The 18,432-nt window shown below is 44.7% G+C and overlaps 1 protein-coding gene across 4 annotated transcripts in view; it reads right to left on the reverse strand.

The window, feature by feature from the left end:
* The window catches only part of espn (espin), a 175,092-nt gene that overhangs the window by 63,017 nt on the left and 93,643 nt on the right, over positions 1–18,432 (reverse strand). For 3 of the 4 annotated variants that reach the window (XM_072586219.1, XM_072586220.1, XM_072586222.1), the window contains exons 8-9: positions 12,896–13,048; positions 993–1,257 (exon numbers count right to left, since the gene is read on the reverse strand). In XM_072586219.1, coding sequence (XP_072442320.1) covers positions 993–1,257; positions 12,896–13,048 — 418 coding nt within the window. The remainder of the gene's footprint in view (positions 1–992; positions 1,258–12,895; positions 13,049–18,432) is intronic. The other variant, XM_072586221.1, reaches the window with a different exon arrangement.

Below are 18,432 nucleotides of genomic sequence, written 5' to 3' on the forward strand. Positions count from 1 at the left end.
CCATTTGGATCTGCTCTTAGAAACAGGGAAGTGGAATGCTGCCTTATGAACATGTTCTTCAGGAATATTTATGGATTATATACTTTTTAAAAACATTATTATTGACCATTAATCACAACAGCAAGTGGTCTCTTCAGAATAAAATAAGAATATCAAAAAGGATTACCTGAAGCAAGTATTGATCAAAAAGTCTTTCCAAATTTCTAGTGGTGGTAAGACAGATAATCCAGACACAAGAAAACATGGAATCCTAATGAGATCTACTCAGTTTAAACACTTAAGAGGAAAATTTCACTTGCGCTGTCTAATTTCTGTTTATATCCAAATAATAGATCTGAGTTTTATCTTTCCTTCAAATCAAGTTAAATCTTCACCAGTAAAACTGGCTGCTAAGCGAATCTTTACTTTTATTTCCTTAAACTATCCAATGTACAAGCAGTTAGCATGCTTATTTCCACTCATTTCAAAACCAGGCACAAATCAATACCAAAGGTAGAATTTTCTAGGCTCGCAGGAGCCACAGAATGAGTGGGAAGATTTGGAAATTGAGGTGGGTGGTCTTTGTGTCAGATACCCAATCCCCTCCCATCTCCATCAAGCAAAGTCTGGGGTAGAAAGGGCCATAATCAACATTTTCTCAACTGAAGGCCCTCATTGGTCAATTAATGGCTTCCCTCATAAAGAATCCATGTCATATTTCAACTGCACCATTTGGTAGTAAATTTCCCATTCTAAATCAATCTCTAAGTAAGGCAGTGTCTTCTGATTTTTTTTAAATGCATCAATTAGTGACTATCTTATTTTTTACAACCCCTTGGTTTTGGACTCCTGCAGTTCTGGAAATATCTTCTTTAATTCCACCCTTTCAAAACCCTTCATAGTTTTGAAAACCACTATTAGATTATTCCCCTTCCCCCAGCCATTTCTTTCACAAGAATCTGTGTAAAATGGTTAAAGAAATTTGAGAAACCATAATAAATTTGAATACTTACTTGCTGCAGATGATGAAGGTCGCCGCTGTTGGTTGCTGGGCTGTGGGGGTGGGGGTGGGGGTGGGGTCCCTGTGGATGGCAAAGGAGGGGGAGGCGGAGGAGCAAGGACTAACCCAGTTTCAGGGAGTGGGGGAGGAGGTGGAGGAGCAAGGACTAACCCAGTTTCAGGGAGTGGGGGAGGAGGTGGAGGAGCAGGTATGTCATTGGTTGTTTGCTTTTCTGGTACACTTCCATTCCTCAATCCCTCCTGAGATACAAGAGAGCCCTAATGGAAAATAATTAGCAATTGGTGATTATAAATACAGGTTACCATTGACATATGTAACAATTTGTACTTTACACCCATTACTATTGTCATGGAGGATTTAATCCATTTATAAAAAGTAGTGATCACAAATTGTAATCTCCCAAAGCAGGAGATAGTGCCCCACTATAGTGACGATTTCACTGGAAAAAGACAGCAAATAGGAGGAAAAGTACATCACTTAGCTCTTTGAGATTACTCCACCAATCAAGGAGAAAGTGAGGACTGCAGATGCTGGAGATCAGAGCCGAAAATGTGTTGCTGGAAAAGCGCAGCAGGTCAGGCAGCATGCAAGGAGCAGGAAAATCGACGTTTCGGGCATGAGCCCTTCTTCAGGAATGAGGAAAGTGTGTCCAGCAGGCTAAGATAAAAGGTAGGGAGGAGGGACTTGGGGGAGGGGCGTTGGAAATGCGAAAGGTGGAAGGAGGTCAAGGTGCGGGTGATAGGCCGGAGTGGGGGTGGGGGTGGAGAGGTCAGGAAGAAGATTGCAGGTTAGGAAGGCGGTGCTGAGTTCGAGGGATTTGACTGAGACAAGGTGGGGGAAGGGGAAATGAGGAAACTGGAGAAATCTGAGTTCATCCCTTGTGGTTGGAGGGTTCCTAGGCGGAAGATGAGGTGTTCTTCCTCCAACTGTCATGTTGCTATGGTCTGGCGATGGAGGAGTCCAAGGACCTGCATGTCCTTGGTGGAGTAGGAGGGGGAGTTGAAATGTTGAGCCACGGGGTGGTTGGGTTGGTTAGTCTGGGTGTCCCAGGAGTGTTCTCTGAAACGTTCCGCAAGTAGGTGGCCTGTCTCCCCAATATAGAGGAGGCCACATCGGGTGCAGCGGATGCAATAAATGATGTGTGTGGAGGTGCAGGTGAATTTGTAATGGATATGGAAGGATCCCTTGGGGCCTTGGAGGGAAGTAAGGGGGGAGGTGTGGGCGCAAGTTTTGCATTTCTTGCAGTTTCAGGGGAAGGTGCCGGGAGTGGAGGTTGGGTTCGTGGGGGGTGTTCTGGACACCACCCACGCCCTCCACCTCCTCCATGATTTTCACTTCCCCGGCCTCCAACGCCTTATCTTCACCATGCACATCCAGTCTCTGTACACTTCCATCCCCCATCACAAAAGACTCAAAGCCCTCCGATTCTTCCTTTCCCGCCAAACCAACCAGTACCCTTCCACTGACACCCTCCTTCGACTGACTGAACTGGTCCTCACTCTGAACAACTTCTCTTTCCAATCCTCCCACTTCCTCCAAACCAAAGGAGTAGCCATGGGCACCCACATGGGCCCCAGCTATGCCTGGCTCTTCGTCGGATATGTGGAATAGCCCATCTTCCGCAGCTCCACTGGCACCACACCCCACCTTTTCCTCCGTGACATCGATGACTGTATTGGCGCTACCTTGTGCTCCCACGAGGAGGTTGAACTGTTCATCCACTTTACCAACACCTTCCACCCCGACCTCAAATTCACCTGGACCGTATCAGACTCCTCCCTCCCCTTCCTAGACCTTTCCATTTCTATCTCGGGCGACCAAATCAATACAGACATTTACTATAAACCGACCGACTCCCACAGCAACCTAGACTACGCCTCTTCCCACCCTGCCCCCTGTAAAAACGCCTCCCATATTTCCAATTCCTTTGTCTCCGCCGCGTCTGCTCCCAGGAGGACCAGTTCCAATACCGTACAACCCAGATGGCCTCCTTCTTCAAAGACCGCAATCTGCCCCCAGACGTGATCAACAATGCCCTCCACTGCATCTCCTCCACCCTTGAGCCCTGCCCCTCCAACTGCCACCAGGACAGAACCCCACTGGTCCTCACCTACCACCCCACCAACCTCCATATACAACGTATCATCCGCCGTCATTTTCGCCACCTCCAAACGGACCCCACCACCAGGGATATATTTCCCTCCCCTCCCCTATCAGCGTTCCGAAAAGACCACTCCCTCCGTGATTCCCTCGTCAAGTCCATACCCCCCACCAACCCAACCTCCACTCCCGGCACCTTCCCCTGTAACCGCAAGAAATGCAAAACTTGCACCCACACCTCCCCCCTTACTTCCCTCCAAGGCCCCAAGAGATCCTTCCATATCCACCACAAATTGGTTAGCACGGCTGCCTCACAGCACCAGAGACCCGGGTTCAATTCCCGCCTCGGGCGACTGACTGTGTGGAGTTTGCACGTTCTCCCCGTGTCTGCGTGGGTTTCCTCCGGGTGCTCCGGTTTCCTCCCACAGTCCAAAGATGTGCAGGTCAGGTGAATTGGCCATGCTAAGTTGCCCCAAGTGTTAGCTAAGGGGTAAACGTAGGGGTATGGGTGGGTTGCGCTTCGGCGGGGCAGTGTGGATTTGTTGGGCCGAAGGGCCTGTTTCCACACTGTAAGTAATCTAATCTAATCTAATCTAAAAAATTCACCTGCACTTCCACACACATCATTTATTGCATCCGCTGCACCCGCTGTGGCCTCCTCTATATTGGGGAGACAGGCCACCTACTTGCGGAACATTTCAGAGAACACCTCTGGGACACCCGGACCAACCAACCCAACCACCCTGTGGCTCAACATTTCAACTCCCCCTCCCACTCCACCAAGGACATGCAGGTCCTTGGACTCCTCCATCGCCAGACCATAGCAACATGACAGTTGGAGGAAGAACACCTCATCTTCCGCCTAGGAACCCTCCAACCACAAGGGATGAACTCAGATTTCTCCAGTTTCCTCATTTCCCCTCCCCCCACCTTGTCTCAGTCAAATCCCTCGAACTCAGCACCGCCTTCCTAACCTGCAATCTTCTTCCTGACCTCTCCGCCCCCACCCCCACTCCGGCCTATCACCCTCACCTTGACCTCCTTCCACCTATCGCATTTCCAACGCCCCTCCCCCAAGTCTCTCCTCCCCATCTTTTATCTTAGCCTGCTGGACACACTTTCCTCATTCCTGAAGAAGGGCTCATGCCCGAAATGTCGATTCTCCTGCTCCTTGGATGCTGCCTGACCTGCTGCGCTTTTCCAGCAACACATTTTTGGCTACTCCACCAATCAATATGATCATGGCTGATCATTCGACTCAGCCACCTGTTCCCACTTCCTTCTTACATCCTTTGATCCCTTTCGCCCCATGAACAATATCTAACTCCTTCTTGAAAATCATCAATATTTTGACCTCAACCATGTTTTGTGACACTGAATAACACAGACTCACCACTCTGAGTAGAGAGATTTCTCCTCCTCGGAGTCCTAAATCAATTACCCTGTGTTCTTAAATCTAATTATATTAGAGGCAGTTCAGAGTAGGTTTACTAGATTAATACCCGGAATGATTTTTTTTTATTATTCATTCAAGGGATGTGTGTATCACTGGCTGGGCCAGCATTTCATATCCATCCCCAATTGTTAATAGTCAACCACATTGCTGTGGGTCTGGAGTAACATGTCGGCCAGACCAGACAGCTCCTTAAAAGTACATTAGTAAACCAGAAGGGTTTTCCAACAATTGACAATAGTTTCATGGTCATCATTAGGTTCTTAATTTCAGACTTATTTCTACTGAATTCAAATACCACTATCTGCCATGGATTCAAACCTCTGTCCCCAAAATATTACCAGGGGTCTCTGGATTAATAGTTGCTGTTGTTGTGTCGCCATAGTCTTACCAGACCATAGGGGCTGCTCTCTCATTAGAGAGAAGCAACTGGTGGTGAGTTAACCTGAGGGCCACCAGCCCTCAGGCAAGGGAAGAGGTTGAGAAGGAGAGTCCTTCATGGTAACTCAAACTTGTGATGGAAGTTGAACTCACACCGTTGGCATCACACTGGTCTGTAAACCAGCAATCCAGCCACCTGAGCTAAACCGATTCCCATTAATAGTTGAACGATAATACCAAAGGCCATTGCCTCCCTTTGAGGAAAGGCTGGTTACACTGGACTTGTTTTCACTGAGATTTGGAAGAATGAGGGTGACGTGATTGAAGTATTCAAAAAAGAATGAAACTTTACAATAACTTGGCATTGACTAAGACACTGGAAAAGACAACAGCAAACTCAGTCCTGTTGACCACACAAAGTCTCTTCATCTACATCTGGGGCTAGTGCCAAACCTGGAAGAGCTGTCTCACAGACCAGTCAAGCAACTGCCTGACATTGGTGTACTCACGGAATCACACCTTACACACAATGTCCCTGACAATGCCCTCAATATTTCGGGTTGTCTCCTTTTCCACTACGACAGCTGGAAGGTGTACATTTGGGAGGAGGTTGCCCTGGGAGTCCTCAACATTGACTCTGGACTACAAGAAATCTCACAACATCAGATCAAACATACGGAAGGAAAACTCCTCCTGTTCAAACATAACACCCCCATCCTCTCGGCCAATGAATCAGTAGTCCTCTGTGTTGAACACAGAAGGACATAGAATGTACTGTCAGTGTCCATCACCATTTGTTGTCAGCAGCAGCACTGATCGAGCTGGTTGGGTCCTCAAGGATATGGCTGCTAGACTGGGTCTGCAGCAGGTGGTGAGGGAACCAACAACAGGAAAAAACATACTTGGTCTCATCCTCACCACTCTACCTGCTGCAGATGCATCTGCCCATGAAGAGTGACCACCGTATGGAACTTGTGGAGACAAAGTCCCGTCTTCACACAGAATTGTGTTGTATGGCACCATCAGCCTGCTAAGTGGGACAGATTTCAAACAATAAAGGGCCATCAACAAAACTGTACTTCACCACCATCTGTAAGATCATGGTCTAATATATCAATATTAGCTCAGGACATTGTGAAAAGCTAGGGAAGAAATTGCGGGCTGCATGGCAGAGATATATTTGCATCATCTACAGCCAAAGGTAAGGTGTTGGAGGACTGGACGGTGGCTAATGTTGTACCTTTATTTAAGAAATGCTGCAAGGCAACGTCTGGGAACTATTGACGGTGAGTCTGTCATCATGGCGGTAAGTTGTTGGAGGAGATTTTGAGAGCCAGAAATTACATGCATTTGGAAATGCAGGGACTGATTAGGTATAGTCAGCATGAAAATCATGTCTCAGTAACTTGATTTGAGTTTTTTTTTTAACTTTTTTTTAGGATGTGACCAAGAAGATAGATAAGAGCAGAGTGGTAGACATTGTCTACATGGACTTTAGCAAGGCCTTTGACACAGTTCAGCATGGTAGACTGGTTAGTAAAGCTGAATCACGTGGGATCCAGATAGAGTTCGCCAATTGCATACAAAATTGGCTTGACTGTAGGAGATAGAAGGTGGTGGCGGAAGTTTGTATTTTGGATTGGAAGCCTGTGATCAGCGGTGTTCTGCTGGAATCAGTGCTGGGTTCACTGTTGTTTGTCATTTATATAAGTGATTTGGATAAGAATATCGGCAGCATGGTTAGCAAATTAGTGGATGACACCAAAATGAGTGGTATAGTGGACAATGAAGAAGGTTATCTAAAAGTACAGCAGGCCAACTAGCTGAGGAGTGGCAGATGGAGTTTAATTTAGATAAAAGCAAGGCGTTACATTTTGATAAGATAGTCGAGGGCAAGACTTATGCAGTCAATGGTTGGACCCTAGGGTGTGTTGGCAAACAGAGAGACCTGGGAGTTCAGGTACATAGTTCCTTGAAAGTGGCATCACAGGTAGACACAGTGGTTAAGCAGGCATTTGGCATGCTTGCCTTCAATGGTCAGAGCATTGAATACAGGAGTTAGGATATCACGTTGTGGCTGCACAGGATGTTAGTGAGGCTACATTTTGAAGTACTGCCTCCAATTTTGGTCACCCTGCTATCAGAAGGATCTTATTAACTTGGAGAGGATTCAGAAAAGATTTACGAGGATGTTTTTGAGACTGGAAGGTTTCATTTATAAGGAGAGGAAGGGTGATTTGAAGGGTGATTTTATAGAGGTTTATAAAATCATGAGGGGCATAGACAAGTGATTAGCAAAGCTCTATTCCCAAAGGTAGGGGAGTTCAAAACGAGAGGGCATAGACTTAAGGTGAGACGAGAAGGAGTTAAAAGGGAGCTGAGAGACAACATTTTCACACAGAGGGTGTTTCGTACATGGAATGAACTGCTAGAGGAAGTCGTAGATGCTGATACAGTTACAACATTTAAAAGACATTTGAACAGCTACATGAACAGCAAAAGTTTAGAGGGATATGGGCCAAAAACAGGCCAATGGGATGAGTTTAGTTTGGGAAACCTGGTCAGCTTGGATGAGTTGGACTGAAAGATCTGTTTCTGTGCTGCATGACAATGACTTATATTCCCCCCTTCAATCATTACCATCAAGTCAGGGAATCACCTCTGTTTCAAAGGAGAGTGTATGAGGGAATGCTAGGAGCAGCGCTGAGAAAATGAAGTGTCAACCTGGTGAAGCTACAAAACGGGACTACTTGCATACCAAGTAGCATAAGCAGTAACTGACAGACAGAGCTAAGTGATCAACAAACCAGATCTAAGCTCTGCAGTCCTGTCATATCCAAATCGTGAATGGTGGTGGACAATTGAATAGCGCACTGGAGGAGTCTCCACTAATATGCCCATCCTCAATGGTGGGGGAGCTCAGTATGTCAGTGGGAAAAGACAAGGCAGGAGCATTTACAACAATCTTCAACAAGCAATGCTGACTGGATGATCTATCTTGGCCTCCTCTAGGGGTCCCCAGCATCACAGGTACCAGGCTTCAGCCAATTTGTTTCAGTCCATGAGATGTTATGAAGCCACCAGTGGCACAAGATACTGTAAAGGCTATGGGCCCTGACAACATTCTGGCAATAGTGCTGAAGACTTGTGCTCCAGAACTACTGTGTTCCCTCGCAAAGCTGTTTCAGTGCAGCTGCAACACTGACGTCTACCTGACAATACGCAAAATTATCCATGTATTAAAAAAAAGGACAACTTGGTCAATTACAGCCGACTCAGAATCATCAGGAAAGTTAAGTAAGGTGTCACCAATATTACTGTTGAGCAGCACTTAGCGACAATCACCTGATGCCTAACTTGGGGTCCACCTGGGCCACTCACCTCCTTAACTCATTAATGGCCTTGCTTCAAACATGGACAAAAGGGCTGAATTCCAAAGTTGAAGTGAGAGCCCTTGACAACCGGGATACATTTGACAGAGTGTGGCATCAAGGAGCCCAGCAAAACTGGAGTCAGTTCGAGCCAGAGGGAAAACTCTGCAAAGTTGTTGAAGATCAGTTATCTAAGCTCCAGGACACCTTCAGTTCTCCAGAGTAATGTCATAGGTCCAACCATTGTCAACTGCTTCATCAATGACCTTCTTTCAGCATAAGGTTAGGTGCGGAGATATTCTCTGATGATTGCACAATGTTCAGCACCATTCACTCAATGTGGAAGTTATGTTTCCTCATATGAATTAGTCCAGAACTAGGGGCAGTGTTTTAAAATTAGGGATCACCCTTTTCGGACAGAGAAGAGGTGAATTTTATTTTCTCAAGGGATCGTGAAACTTTGCAAATGTCTCCCTGAAGAGGTGTTGAAAGCAGAGTAATTGAATATTTTTAAAGCAGAGGTCAATAGGTTCTTGTTAGGCAAGGGAATCAAAAGTAATGATGGCAGGTTGGAAATATGGAATTTGAATTGCAAACAGATCAATGATGTTACAGAGTGGCCAGGCAGAATTGAGGGGCTGAATGGCCCAATTCTGCTCTTTCTTCATCCTCTTATCTCATTTTAATTTCCGGGTTTCTACTATGAAAATAAAGCCTACATTTTATAAGTATACAATAATGATCACCCGAGTAAGGTTGGCAAAATACTTGCTAAAGAGTTTTTTCACATGGAGTGAAATTTTGCACTTGAATCATCTCAAAGTAATTCATCTCCTAGACAGGAAATATGATTGTAGTCACTGATATAATATACAGGAATGCGGCACCCATTAATGCACAGCAAGATCCCAGAATCAGAAATAAGTTAACAAACTCGATAATCTATTTTTAGTGAAGTTGATTGAGCAATAAATTGCAAATGTTGAATCACATGACTTTACCATTGATATTTTGTGGAAACATCTTCTCCATGTCTACTCTATCCAGGCCTCTCAGTATTCTGGAAGTTTCAATAAGTCACCCCAATCATTTTAGTTTCAAAACATGATGAAAATGTTATTATTTAAATTACATACAGATTGATCTAAATCTGATGAATTACAAAAATACCTCTTTGGTTGATCATCCACAGGTTGCATTTATGTAAGATCTGAGGGTATATTGCTATCTTAAACTGTAGAAAATATATTCACAAATAAATTGTTTCTTCACCAAAATAGTTATCATTTACTCAACAATGTGGAATCTTTTTGCACTAAGTTGGCGGATATGTGTGCAATGGGGAATGAGTAAGAAACAAAGATTCAAGATGGGCAAAATCAGCATGGCAGCTAGAGCGGGTCTTGCACAGACTGGCAGCTCCTCCCAGTGGTTGGAGGTAGTGGTGGACACAGCTGGTCATGGCAAATGGAGGCAGTGGTGGTGGCAGCAGCATGAACATCCTCCTGGCGTTTGGGACTGGAGGCAGCAGTAACAAACCTTTCAAGATGGAGGCAATATCTCTGAGGAGGGCAGCTAGTGTAGGACTCTTGGTGAGATGGTAGTGGCCACCTGGTCTGGCAGTGGAGCAAGGGACTCTTGGCTGCAGTAGGCCCAGAGCAGCGCCAGCAACGTGGGTATACCTGGAGCCGGGATTCCTGACATCACCAAGTTGACAGCCAAGGGACTCCTGGTTGCAGGATGAGTGTGGGTTCAGCATGGGACCTGGCAAGGGCATCAGTGTTGGCTTCAGTAAGGTGGGCCCTGTGGCAAAGAGTTGGTGCCTAATGAGTGGGGACTCCTTTGTTGGTGGGTCTAGCACAGCCTGCGGTGAGGTGGCAGGGGAGGGGTGGCAGTGTAGGTGTTGTCAGCGAGTTGGTTCAGTGATCAGGACTCTCTTTCAGTTATATCTTTTATCCTTTTTATTCTTAAACTATTAAAAATAGTGCCAGATTATGGTGATAATTGAAGCTTTTCATTATTTTACTGTATCTTTCAAAATTGAATGCAAGTGACAATAAATAAATCATTTATTCACACTCAGAAAAGATTATAACTACCTTTAGATGTTGCTACGTGCAAAATAGACAAAGGGCTATTCAAAGGTTAAGATTAATCAGATCGTTAATTGTGAGATGAACCTTGAATTAGAATTTACTTCAATCCTGTTATTTGTGAGCAAATATGGAGCAAAGCTGATTGTCCTGGAGAATATCCATCCCTCAATCAACATCACAAAAACAGACTGTCACATCATCATCACATTTATGACAGCTTGCTGTGTGCAAATTGGTTGCCAAGTGTTACAACACCAACTGTACGCTGAAAACATACTTATTTATTTAGTTAAAAATGACACAACACCAGGTTATAGTCCAATAGGTTTAATTGGAAGCACTAGCTTTTGGAGCGCCGCTCCTTCATCAGGTGTTGGACTATAACCTGGTGTTGTGTGATTTTTAACTTTGTACACCCCAGACTAACACCAGCATCTCAAAATCATAACATATTTATTAGTTACAGAACATTTCAAACAGGAGTGATTTTGGATACACATTCAACCCCTAAACTCTGTTGTGCAGAAAAAGTGGAATTTTGGTGATTTTGGGATATTGAGCTTTTCAGAGAAGACTTGCATTCACGTAACATGATTCTCAGATCATCCCCAAAGCATCTGCAACAAAGGAAGACATTTAAAAGTGCAACCACTGTTGTGAGGCAGCAAAGGATTGCTGCTGATTTTATAAGACAGCACATGCTAATATCCATGTAATTGCATATCAGTGATAAGCCCTCCTTCATAAAAATGCACAACACTCTGTAAGATCTGTAAACATAGGAAAGATTACACACCCAAATTGGAAGCAGTGGAGTTTTTTTATTGAAAAGCGCAAGCCAAATGGTGGTACATGTATCAATCGGGGTTTTTAGCAAGAAAGGAGTAAGGTACAAATGGAGACACGTCAATGTTTCAGAGGAAGAGGTGAATGATCTTGGTAGTGGATAGGATATGAGTTTTGAAACTTAGCTCCCACAAGAGCAGTAGATCGCAACAGGGAACAGGGCAAAATCAAGGTAAGGTTTATTAGGTGGCTGGAAGACAGTTACTGGCTACAATTTTGGAGGTTGAGAGGAAGATGGCACTTGATGCATGTAGCTCCTCACAACAGGTGAGAGGATAAGGGGAATTTGAAGGAACTTGCAGCAGAATTTTGTCAGAAATGAGTCATGAGTTAACTTTACTTTCCCACAGACTGGAGAACATTGGAAGGAAGTGCAGCAATCCTCCAGCCAACTCTGGCAATGGACATGATCTCAAATTACTTCAAATAAAGCTTGCAATCTTTCACCTGGACTGTTTAGTTTTAAAGAAACCTGTCCTGTATTTCCTAGCGTATTTCCCATATATCCTGTATTGTCACTGGCACAGTGGTTCACAGCGTCAGGGACACAGGTTCGATTCCAGCTATTCTCCCAGTGTCTGTGTGAGTTTCGTCTGGGTGCTCTGGTTTCCTCCCAAAGTCCAAAGGTGTGCAAGTTGGATAGATTGGCTATGGGAAATGCAGGGTTATAGGGATAGGAGAGAGGGTGGGTCTGGGTGGGATTCTCTTTAGAGAGTCGGTGAGGACTCGATGGGCTGAATAGCCTAGTTCCACACTGTAGGGATTAAATGATTTCTCGGAACGATGTAGCACTGAAGGAGGTCATACAGCATGGTGTCTGCCTTTCAGATAACTTCATCATGTGAGCCCTTGCTCAGTTAATGATATTCCAATAGATGGATGAGTGTGTTATTTCAGATAGAGGTAATGGAGTCAGAGGAAATTCATTGAAACATATTAGTACATTGGGTGTTGGACTGAGGTGTACAAAGTTAAAAATCACACACCAGGTTATAGTCCAACAGGTTTATTTGGAAGCACTAGCTTTCAAAGCACTGCTCCTTCATCAGGTGGACACAGCTACCTGATGAAGGAGCAGCACTACAAAAGCTAGTGCTTCCAAATAAACCTGTTGGACTATAATCTGGTGTTGTGTGATTTTTAACTTACTAGTAAAAGTTCATGTGGTGACTTCAACCAAATAGCGAATTGCTCCACTTTTCTGTTGTGTTTAATTCCAGCCACAGACTGGCACTAAGCACATTCCAAACAGGATACTGCAGTTCTTGTTACCTTCACATAAAAGTCGTGCACTATAAATTTTTAATTGTTAATACAAAAATGAATTTAACCTTAATTTGACATCATGTGGAACTTAGAAGGGAGTGAAATGAATCAAGAATTTACTGTGTAGACGATTCATTCTGGATCAAGGTTGACCCAGTTCCGATGAAAGGCCATTGACTTGAAACATTAATCAGTTTCTCTCTCCATAGATACTGCCTGACCTGTTGGGTGTTTCCAGCATTTTCTGTCTGCACTGCAGCTTTTGCAGTAGTTTGCTTTTGTTTACTACCTTGTTACTCTGGCTTGAAGGTTACCCACAATCATTTTTGGATCAGGGTTTTAGAAAAACACTTTGTTTAGCTGTGTCATAGAGCAAACTCACCTCCTCATTGGGCGCCATTCCACTTTTCTCCTCTGCGTCGTTTCCCAGACTCTTATAGTAATCTGCCGTGCTGGGCTCTTTGTTAAAACTTCTTGATTTTCGATTTGATTCTACCCTCCTCAATCTGTTTGGATTTATTTCATTGAGGTTTAACTGTATGTGGAGGTAAGGAGGATGGAGGTGAAGATCAAGAGACAAAACCAAAGAAATGAAAGCATATGTACATATACAGCAGTTCATCCACAAATATAATTCACTGTAAATTATGGTCAAACTTCAAACAGTAAAGTACCAGCTGCATTCAGATACAGAACAGCATAGAATCTAATGTTTATCTGTGTAGTTCAGTCAGGTTGTAGGATTTTGGCATTGTTGAGCTGATTGTCCATACTTGCCTCATATATGTTCTAAGAAGGTGTGTTGCTTTGAAGAGATTGTGTTGCAATTATATAATTACTTCAGTGGGAATTATTAGTTAACGACTCACCGAAGAACAGAACCACACAGAGAGATTCCTTTCTCTAAAGATCAGGCAGTGCTATTCACTGAAGGCCATAGTGGTTCTTCCAGATTCCTGACCTCAGCATATACCTTAAAATATCTATGATTTATCATTGATGAAGCCATTTACAAATCATTTCAGCTATTCATTTTCTCAATGGGCCACTATGGAAATTTGACCCAAATTGCCTTAATGTAATTCCTGTAGCTTTTGCGCACGCTCTCTTAACTTAGCCTCTCTTAACATGTAACAGCTAATGAAGACAGGCACAATGGATGGGGATAATGTAATAAGTGAGATTTATCATGTAGCCCTTCCCCACATGCACTACTACACCTCAGGTAGTCCTTCAAGTGAGGCAATGGCAAGTCTGGACGTTAGCTGAGATCTGGTACATGTGGTTAGCTGAAACCAATTGCATGGTGTAAAGCTAACAAAAACGGGTATTCAGATCTTGCTGCTGAACCACTAGGGGCAGCGCGGTGGTTCAATGGTTAACACTGCGGTGTCACAGCACCAGGGACCCAGGTTTGATTCCTGCCTCGAGCGACTGTCTGGAGTTTGCACATTCTCACTATGTCTGTGTCAGTTTCCTCCCCCAGTCCAAAGATGTGTAGATTTGGCCATGCTAAATTGCCCAGTAGTGTGCAGGCTAGAAGGACTAGCCATGGGGAGTACAGGATTACAAGGTAGGGGTGTGGGTCTGGGTGGGATGCTCTTTGGAGGAGTGGTGTAGACTTGATGGGCTGAATGGCCTGCTTCCACACTCGAGGGATTCTATGATTCACATGTTGGAAGGGTGTGGGGAGTGTCACCCTAATGGCTGTGCAGGATCTAGCTTCATCTTGAAGGGCAGCTAGCCTTGCTTTGTGGAATTTTTTTTTAAAAAAGATATCTCTGCTTTTCAAATCTCCAACATTTGAATTTCAGTTGCTGCAGCAAATGAAGATGTCCGAAAGCCAACACAGAACGTACGTACATTGTGACACAGGTCAGTTGTTGGCATTGGTGGTTTCACCTGAAGGTATGGTGGATGATATACACAATGCCACTATCTCCACACTGCACTGCAGGCTGCTTCCTACATGCCCTCCCCTTGGGAACTTGGATATGTGACACCACTTTAAGGATCGGCTCAGCCTCTGAATTGTATGCTGCCCCTTTAAATATGGGCCCAGCATCCTGGGTTCTACATTTCCTGAATCTCAGTCCCAGAGAGTGTCAGTTCAGTGAGTTTTGACAGAGGAAACAATGCCAAGCTCAATCCAGTGCTTTATGAGCAGCCTAAAGGATTCTAACAGTGAGTCATGGAGGCCATGTGTAAATCACAGGTTCCACTGGGCGGGTAAGATTAGATTCCCTAAAGTGTGGAAACAGGCCCTTCGGCCCAACAAGTCCACACTGACCCTCCAAAGAGTAACCCACCCGCCTCTGACTAATGCTCCTAACACTATGGACACCTTAGCATGGCCAATTCACCTGTTCTGCACATCTTTGGACTGTGGGAGGAGACCGGAGCACCCGGAGGAAACCCACGCAGACACAGGGAGAATGTGCAAACTCCACACAGACAGTTGCCCGAGGCTGGAATCGAACTGGGATCCTGGCGCTGTGAGGCAGCAGTGCTAACCACTGAGCCACATTGAAAATGTAAGAGACAGGTGCAAATTTCATTAAATAAGGTAGGTGAACTTGCAGCATGGGTTGGTACCTGGGATTTTGATGCTGTGGCTATTACGGAGACATGGGTAGAACAGGGACAGGATTGGCTATTGCAGGTTCCAGGGTTTAAATGTTTTAGTAGGGTCAGAGGTGGGGCTAAAAAAGGGGGAGGTGTGGCAGTGCTTGTCAAAGATAGTGTTACAGCGGTGGAAAGGGCGATGGATGAAGACTCACCATCTGAGGTAGTTTGGGCTGAGGTTAGAAAGAGGAAAGGTGAGGTCACCCGTTAGGAATTTTCTACAGGCCTCCTAATAGTCCGAGAGACGTAGAAGAAAGGATTGTGAGGATGATTCAGGAGAAGAGTGAAAGTAGTAGGGTGGTTGTTATGGGGGACTTTAACTTTCCAGATATTGACTGGGAAAGCTATAGCTCGAGTTCATTAGATGGGTCGGTGTTTGTCCAATGTGTGCAGGAGGTTTTCCTGACACAATATGTAGACAGGCCAACAAGAGGTGAGGCTATACTGGATTTGGTTCTGGGTAACGAACCAGGCCAGGTGTTAGACTTGGAGGTAGGTGAGCACTTTGGGCACAGTGACCACAATTCGGTGACTTTTACTCTAGTGATGGAGAGGGATAAGTGTGCACTGCAGGGTAAGAGATTTAGCTGGGGGCAGGGAAATTATGATGCGGTGAGGCAAATTTAGGATGCGTGGCTTGGAAAAGTAGACTTTGAGGAAGGGGCGCAATTGATATGTGGAGCTTGTTCAAGGAGCAACTATTGAGTGTCCTTGATAAGTATGTACCTGTCAGGCAGGGAGGAAAGGGTCGTGTGAGGGAGCTGTGGTTTAATAAGGAATTGGAATCCCTTGTTAAAGGGAAGAGGGCGGCCTATGTAAAGATGAGGCAGGAAGGTCAATTGGAGCAATTGAAAGTTATAAGGTAGCTAGGAAGGATCTGAAGAGAGAGCTAAGAGCAGCAAGGAGGGGACATGAAAAGTCCTTAGCTGGTAGGATTAGGGAAAACCCAAAGGCTTTCTATAGGTATGTCAGGAATAAAAGAATGAATAGGATAGGAATAGGTCCAGTCAAGGATAGTAGTGGGAAGTTGCGTGTGGAGGCTGAAGAGATTGGGGAGAAACTGAATGAATACTTTTCGTCAGTATTCACTCGGGAACGGGGCAATGTTGCCGATGTGAATACTGAGTCACAATTAATTAGAATGGATGGCTTTGAGGTATGTAGGGAAGAGGTGTTGGAAATTCTGGAAAGGGTGAAAATAGATAAGTCCCCTGGGCCTGATGGCATTTATCCTAGGATTCTCTGGGAAGCAAGGGAGGAGACTGCAGAGCCAATGGCCTTGATTTTTTATGTCCTCGTTGTCTACAGGAATAGTGCCAAAAGATGGAGGATAGCAAATGTGGTTCCCTTCTTCAAGAAGGGGAGTAGGGATAACCCTAGTAACTATAGGCCGGTGAGCCTCACTTCTGTTGTGGGCAAAGTCTTAGAGAGAATTGTAAGGGATAGGATTTATGAACATCTGGATAGGAATAATGTGATCAAGGATAGTCAGCATGGTTTTGTAAAGGGCAGGTCGTGCCTCACAAACCTTATTGAATTCTTTGAGAAGGTGACTAAGGAGGTGGATGAGGGTAAAGTGGTAGATGTGGTGTATATGGATTTTAGTAAGGCGTTTGATAAGGTTACCCGTGGTAGGCTACTGCAAAAAATACGGAGGTATGGCATTGAGGGTGAGTTGGAGATTTGGATTAGGAATTGGCTGGCTGGAAGAAGACAGAGGGTAGTAGTTGATGGTAAACATTCATCTTGGAGTGCAGTTACTAGTGGTGTTCCGCAAGGATCTGTTTTGGGACCATTGCTGTTTGTCATTTTTATAAATGACCTGGAGGAGGGGCGAGAAGGTTGGGTGAGCAAGTTTGCGAATGATACGAAAGTTGGTGGAGTTGTTGACAGTGAGGAAGGATGTGTCAGGTTACAGCGGGATATAGATAAGCTGCAGAGCTGGGTAGAAAGGTGGCAAATAGAGTTCAATGTGGGTAAGTGTGAGGTGATTCACTTTGGTATGAGTAACAAAAAGATGGGGTACTGGGCTAATGGTCAGACACTTGGTAGTGTGGATGAGCAGAGGGATCTTGGTGTCCATGTACACAGATCTTTGAAAGTTGCCACCCAGGTAAATAGTGCGGTGAAGAAGGCATATGGCGTACTGGCTTTTATTGGTAAAGGAATTGAGTTCGGGAGTCCTGAGGTCATGTTGCAGTTGTATAAGATGCTGGTGCGGCCGCATCTGGAGTATTGTGTGCAGTTTTGGTCGCCATACTATAGGAAAGATGTGGAGGCACTGGAACGGGTGCAGAGGAGGTTTACCAGGATGTTGCCTGGTATGGTCGGAAGATCGTATGAGGAAAGGCTGAGGCACTTGGGGCTGTTTTCATTGGAGAAAAGAAGGTTTAGGGGAGACTTGATAGAGGTGTACAAGATGATTAGGGGGTTAGATAGGGTTGACCATGAGAACCTTTTTCCACATATGGAGTCAGCTATTACAAGGGGGCATAGCCTTAAATTAAGGGGTGGTAGGTATAGGACAGATGTTAGGGGTATATTCTTTACTCAGCGAGTCGTGAGTTCATGGAATGCCCTGCCAGTAGCAGTGGTGGACTCTCCCTCTTTATGGGCATTTAAACGGGCATTGGATAGGCATATGGAGGATAGTGGGCTAGTGTAGGTTAGGTGGGCTTGGATCGGCGCAACATCGAGGGCCAAAGGACCTGTACTGTGCTGTATTTTCTATGTTCTATGTTCTATGTAAATTAGTGTGGATTAAATTACATAAAATTGTATTTAAGATCTATGTAAATTGGTGATTGTACTCCTCAATGCTAATGGGTGAGTTTTCCATTTTCTCACCCTCCCAATGCTGTTAATTGCTTACACGTTTGTCACCACTTACAGTGTGACACATGCACTCCTTATACAATTCTCCATGTTCACTTGTCACTCAGTGGGCAATGAGCTCCGGCCCTGTGCGTGAGTTTTTTTTAAATTGATTTGATCAAGGTGTGTGGTGAGAATGACTACTTTCTTTTCATATGGCGAATTCCAGAAAGTGATTACATCCCAAGAGGTTGAGCTGCATCATGTTATTGGAAAGCTGTTTTGTCCCTCCTTTCATTGTGTTTTCCGCAACTGTTCTCAGATAATCTTGAGAAGAATAGGCTCAAGAAGAGAGTCTGGTTTTCTCAAAATTGTTCCTCTCCTCTTTGTTCACCTGTTTAACAATTGCCCTCAAACTCTTACAAAAGAAACGAGAGAACTGTCGATGCTGGAAATCAGAAACCAAAACAGAAATTGAGA

Source organism: Chiloscyllium punctatum, chromosome 16 (genome assembly GCF_047496795.1).
Source record: "Chiloscyllium punctatum isolate Juve2018m chromosome 16, sChiPun1.3, whole genome shotgun sequence".
Classification (NCBI taxonomy): Eukaryota; Metazoa; Chordata; class Chondrichthyes; order Orectolobiformes; family Hemiscylliidae; genus Chiloscyllium; species Chiloscyllium punctatum.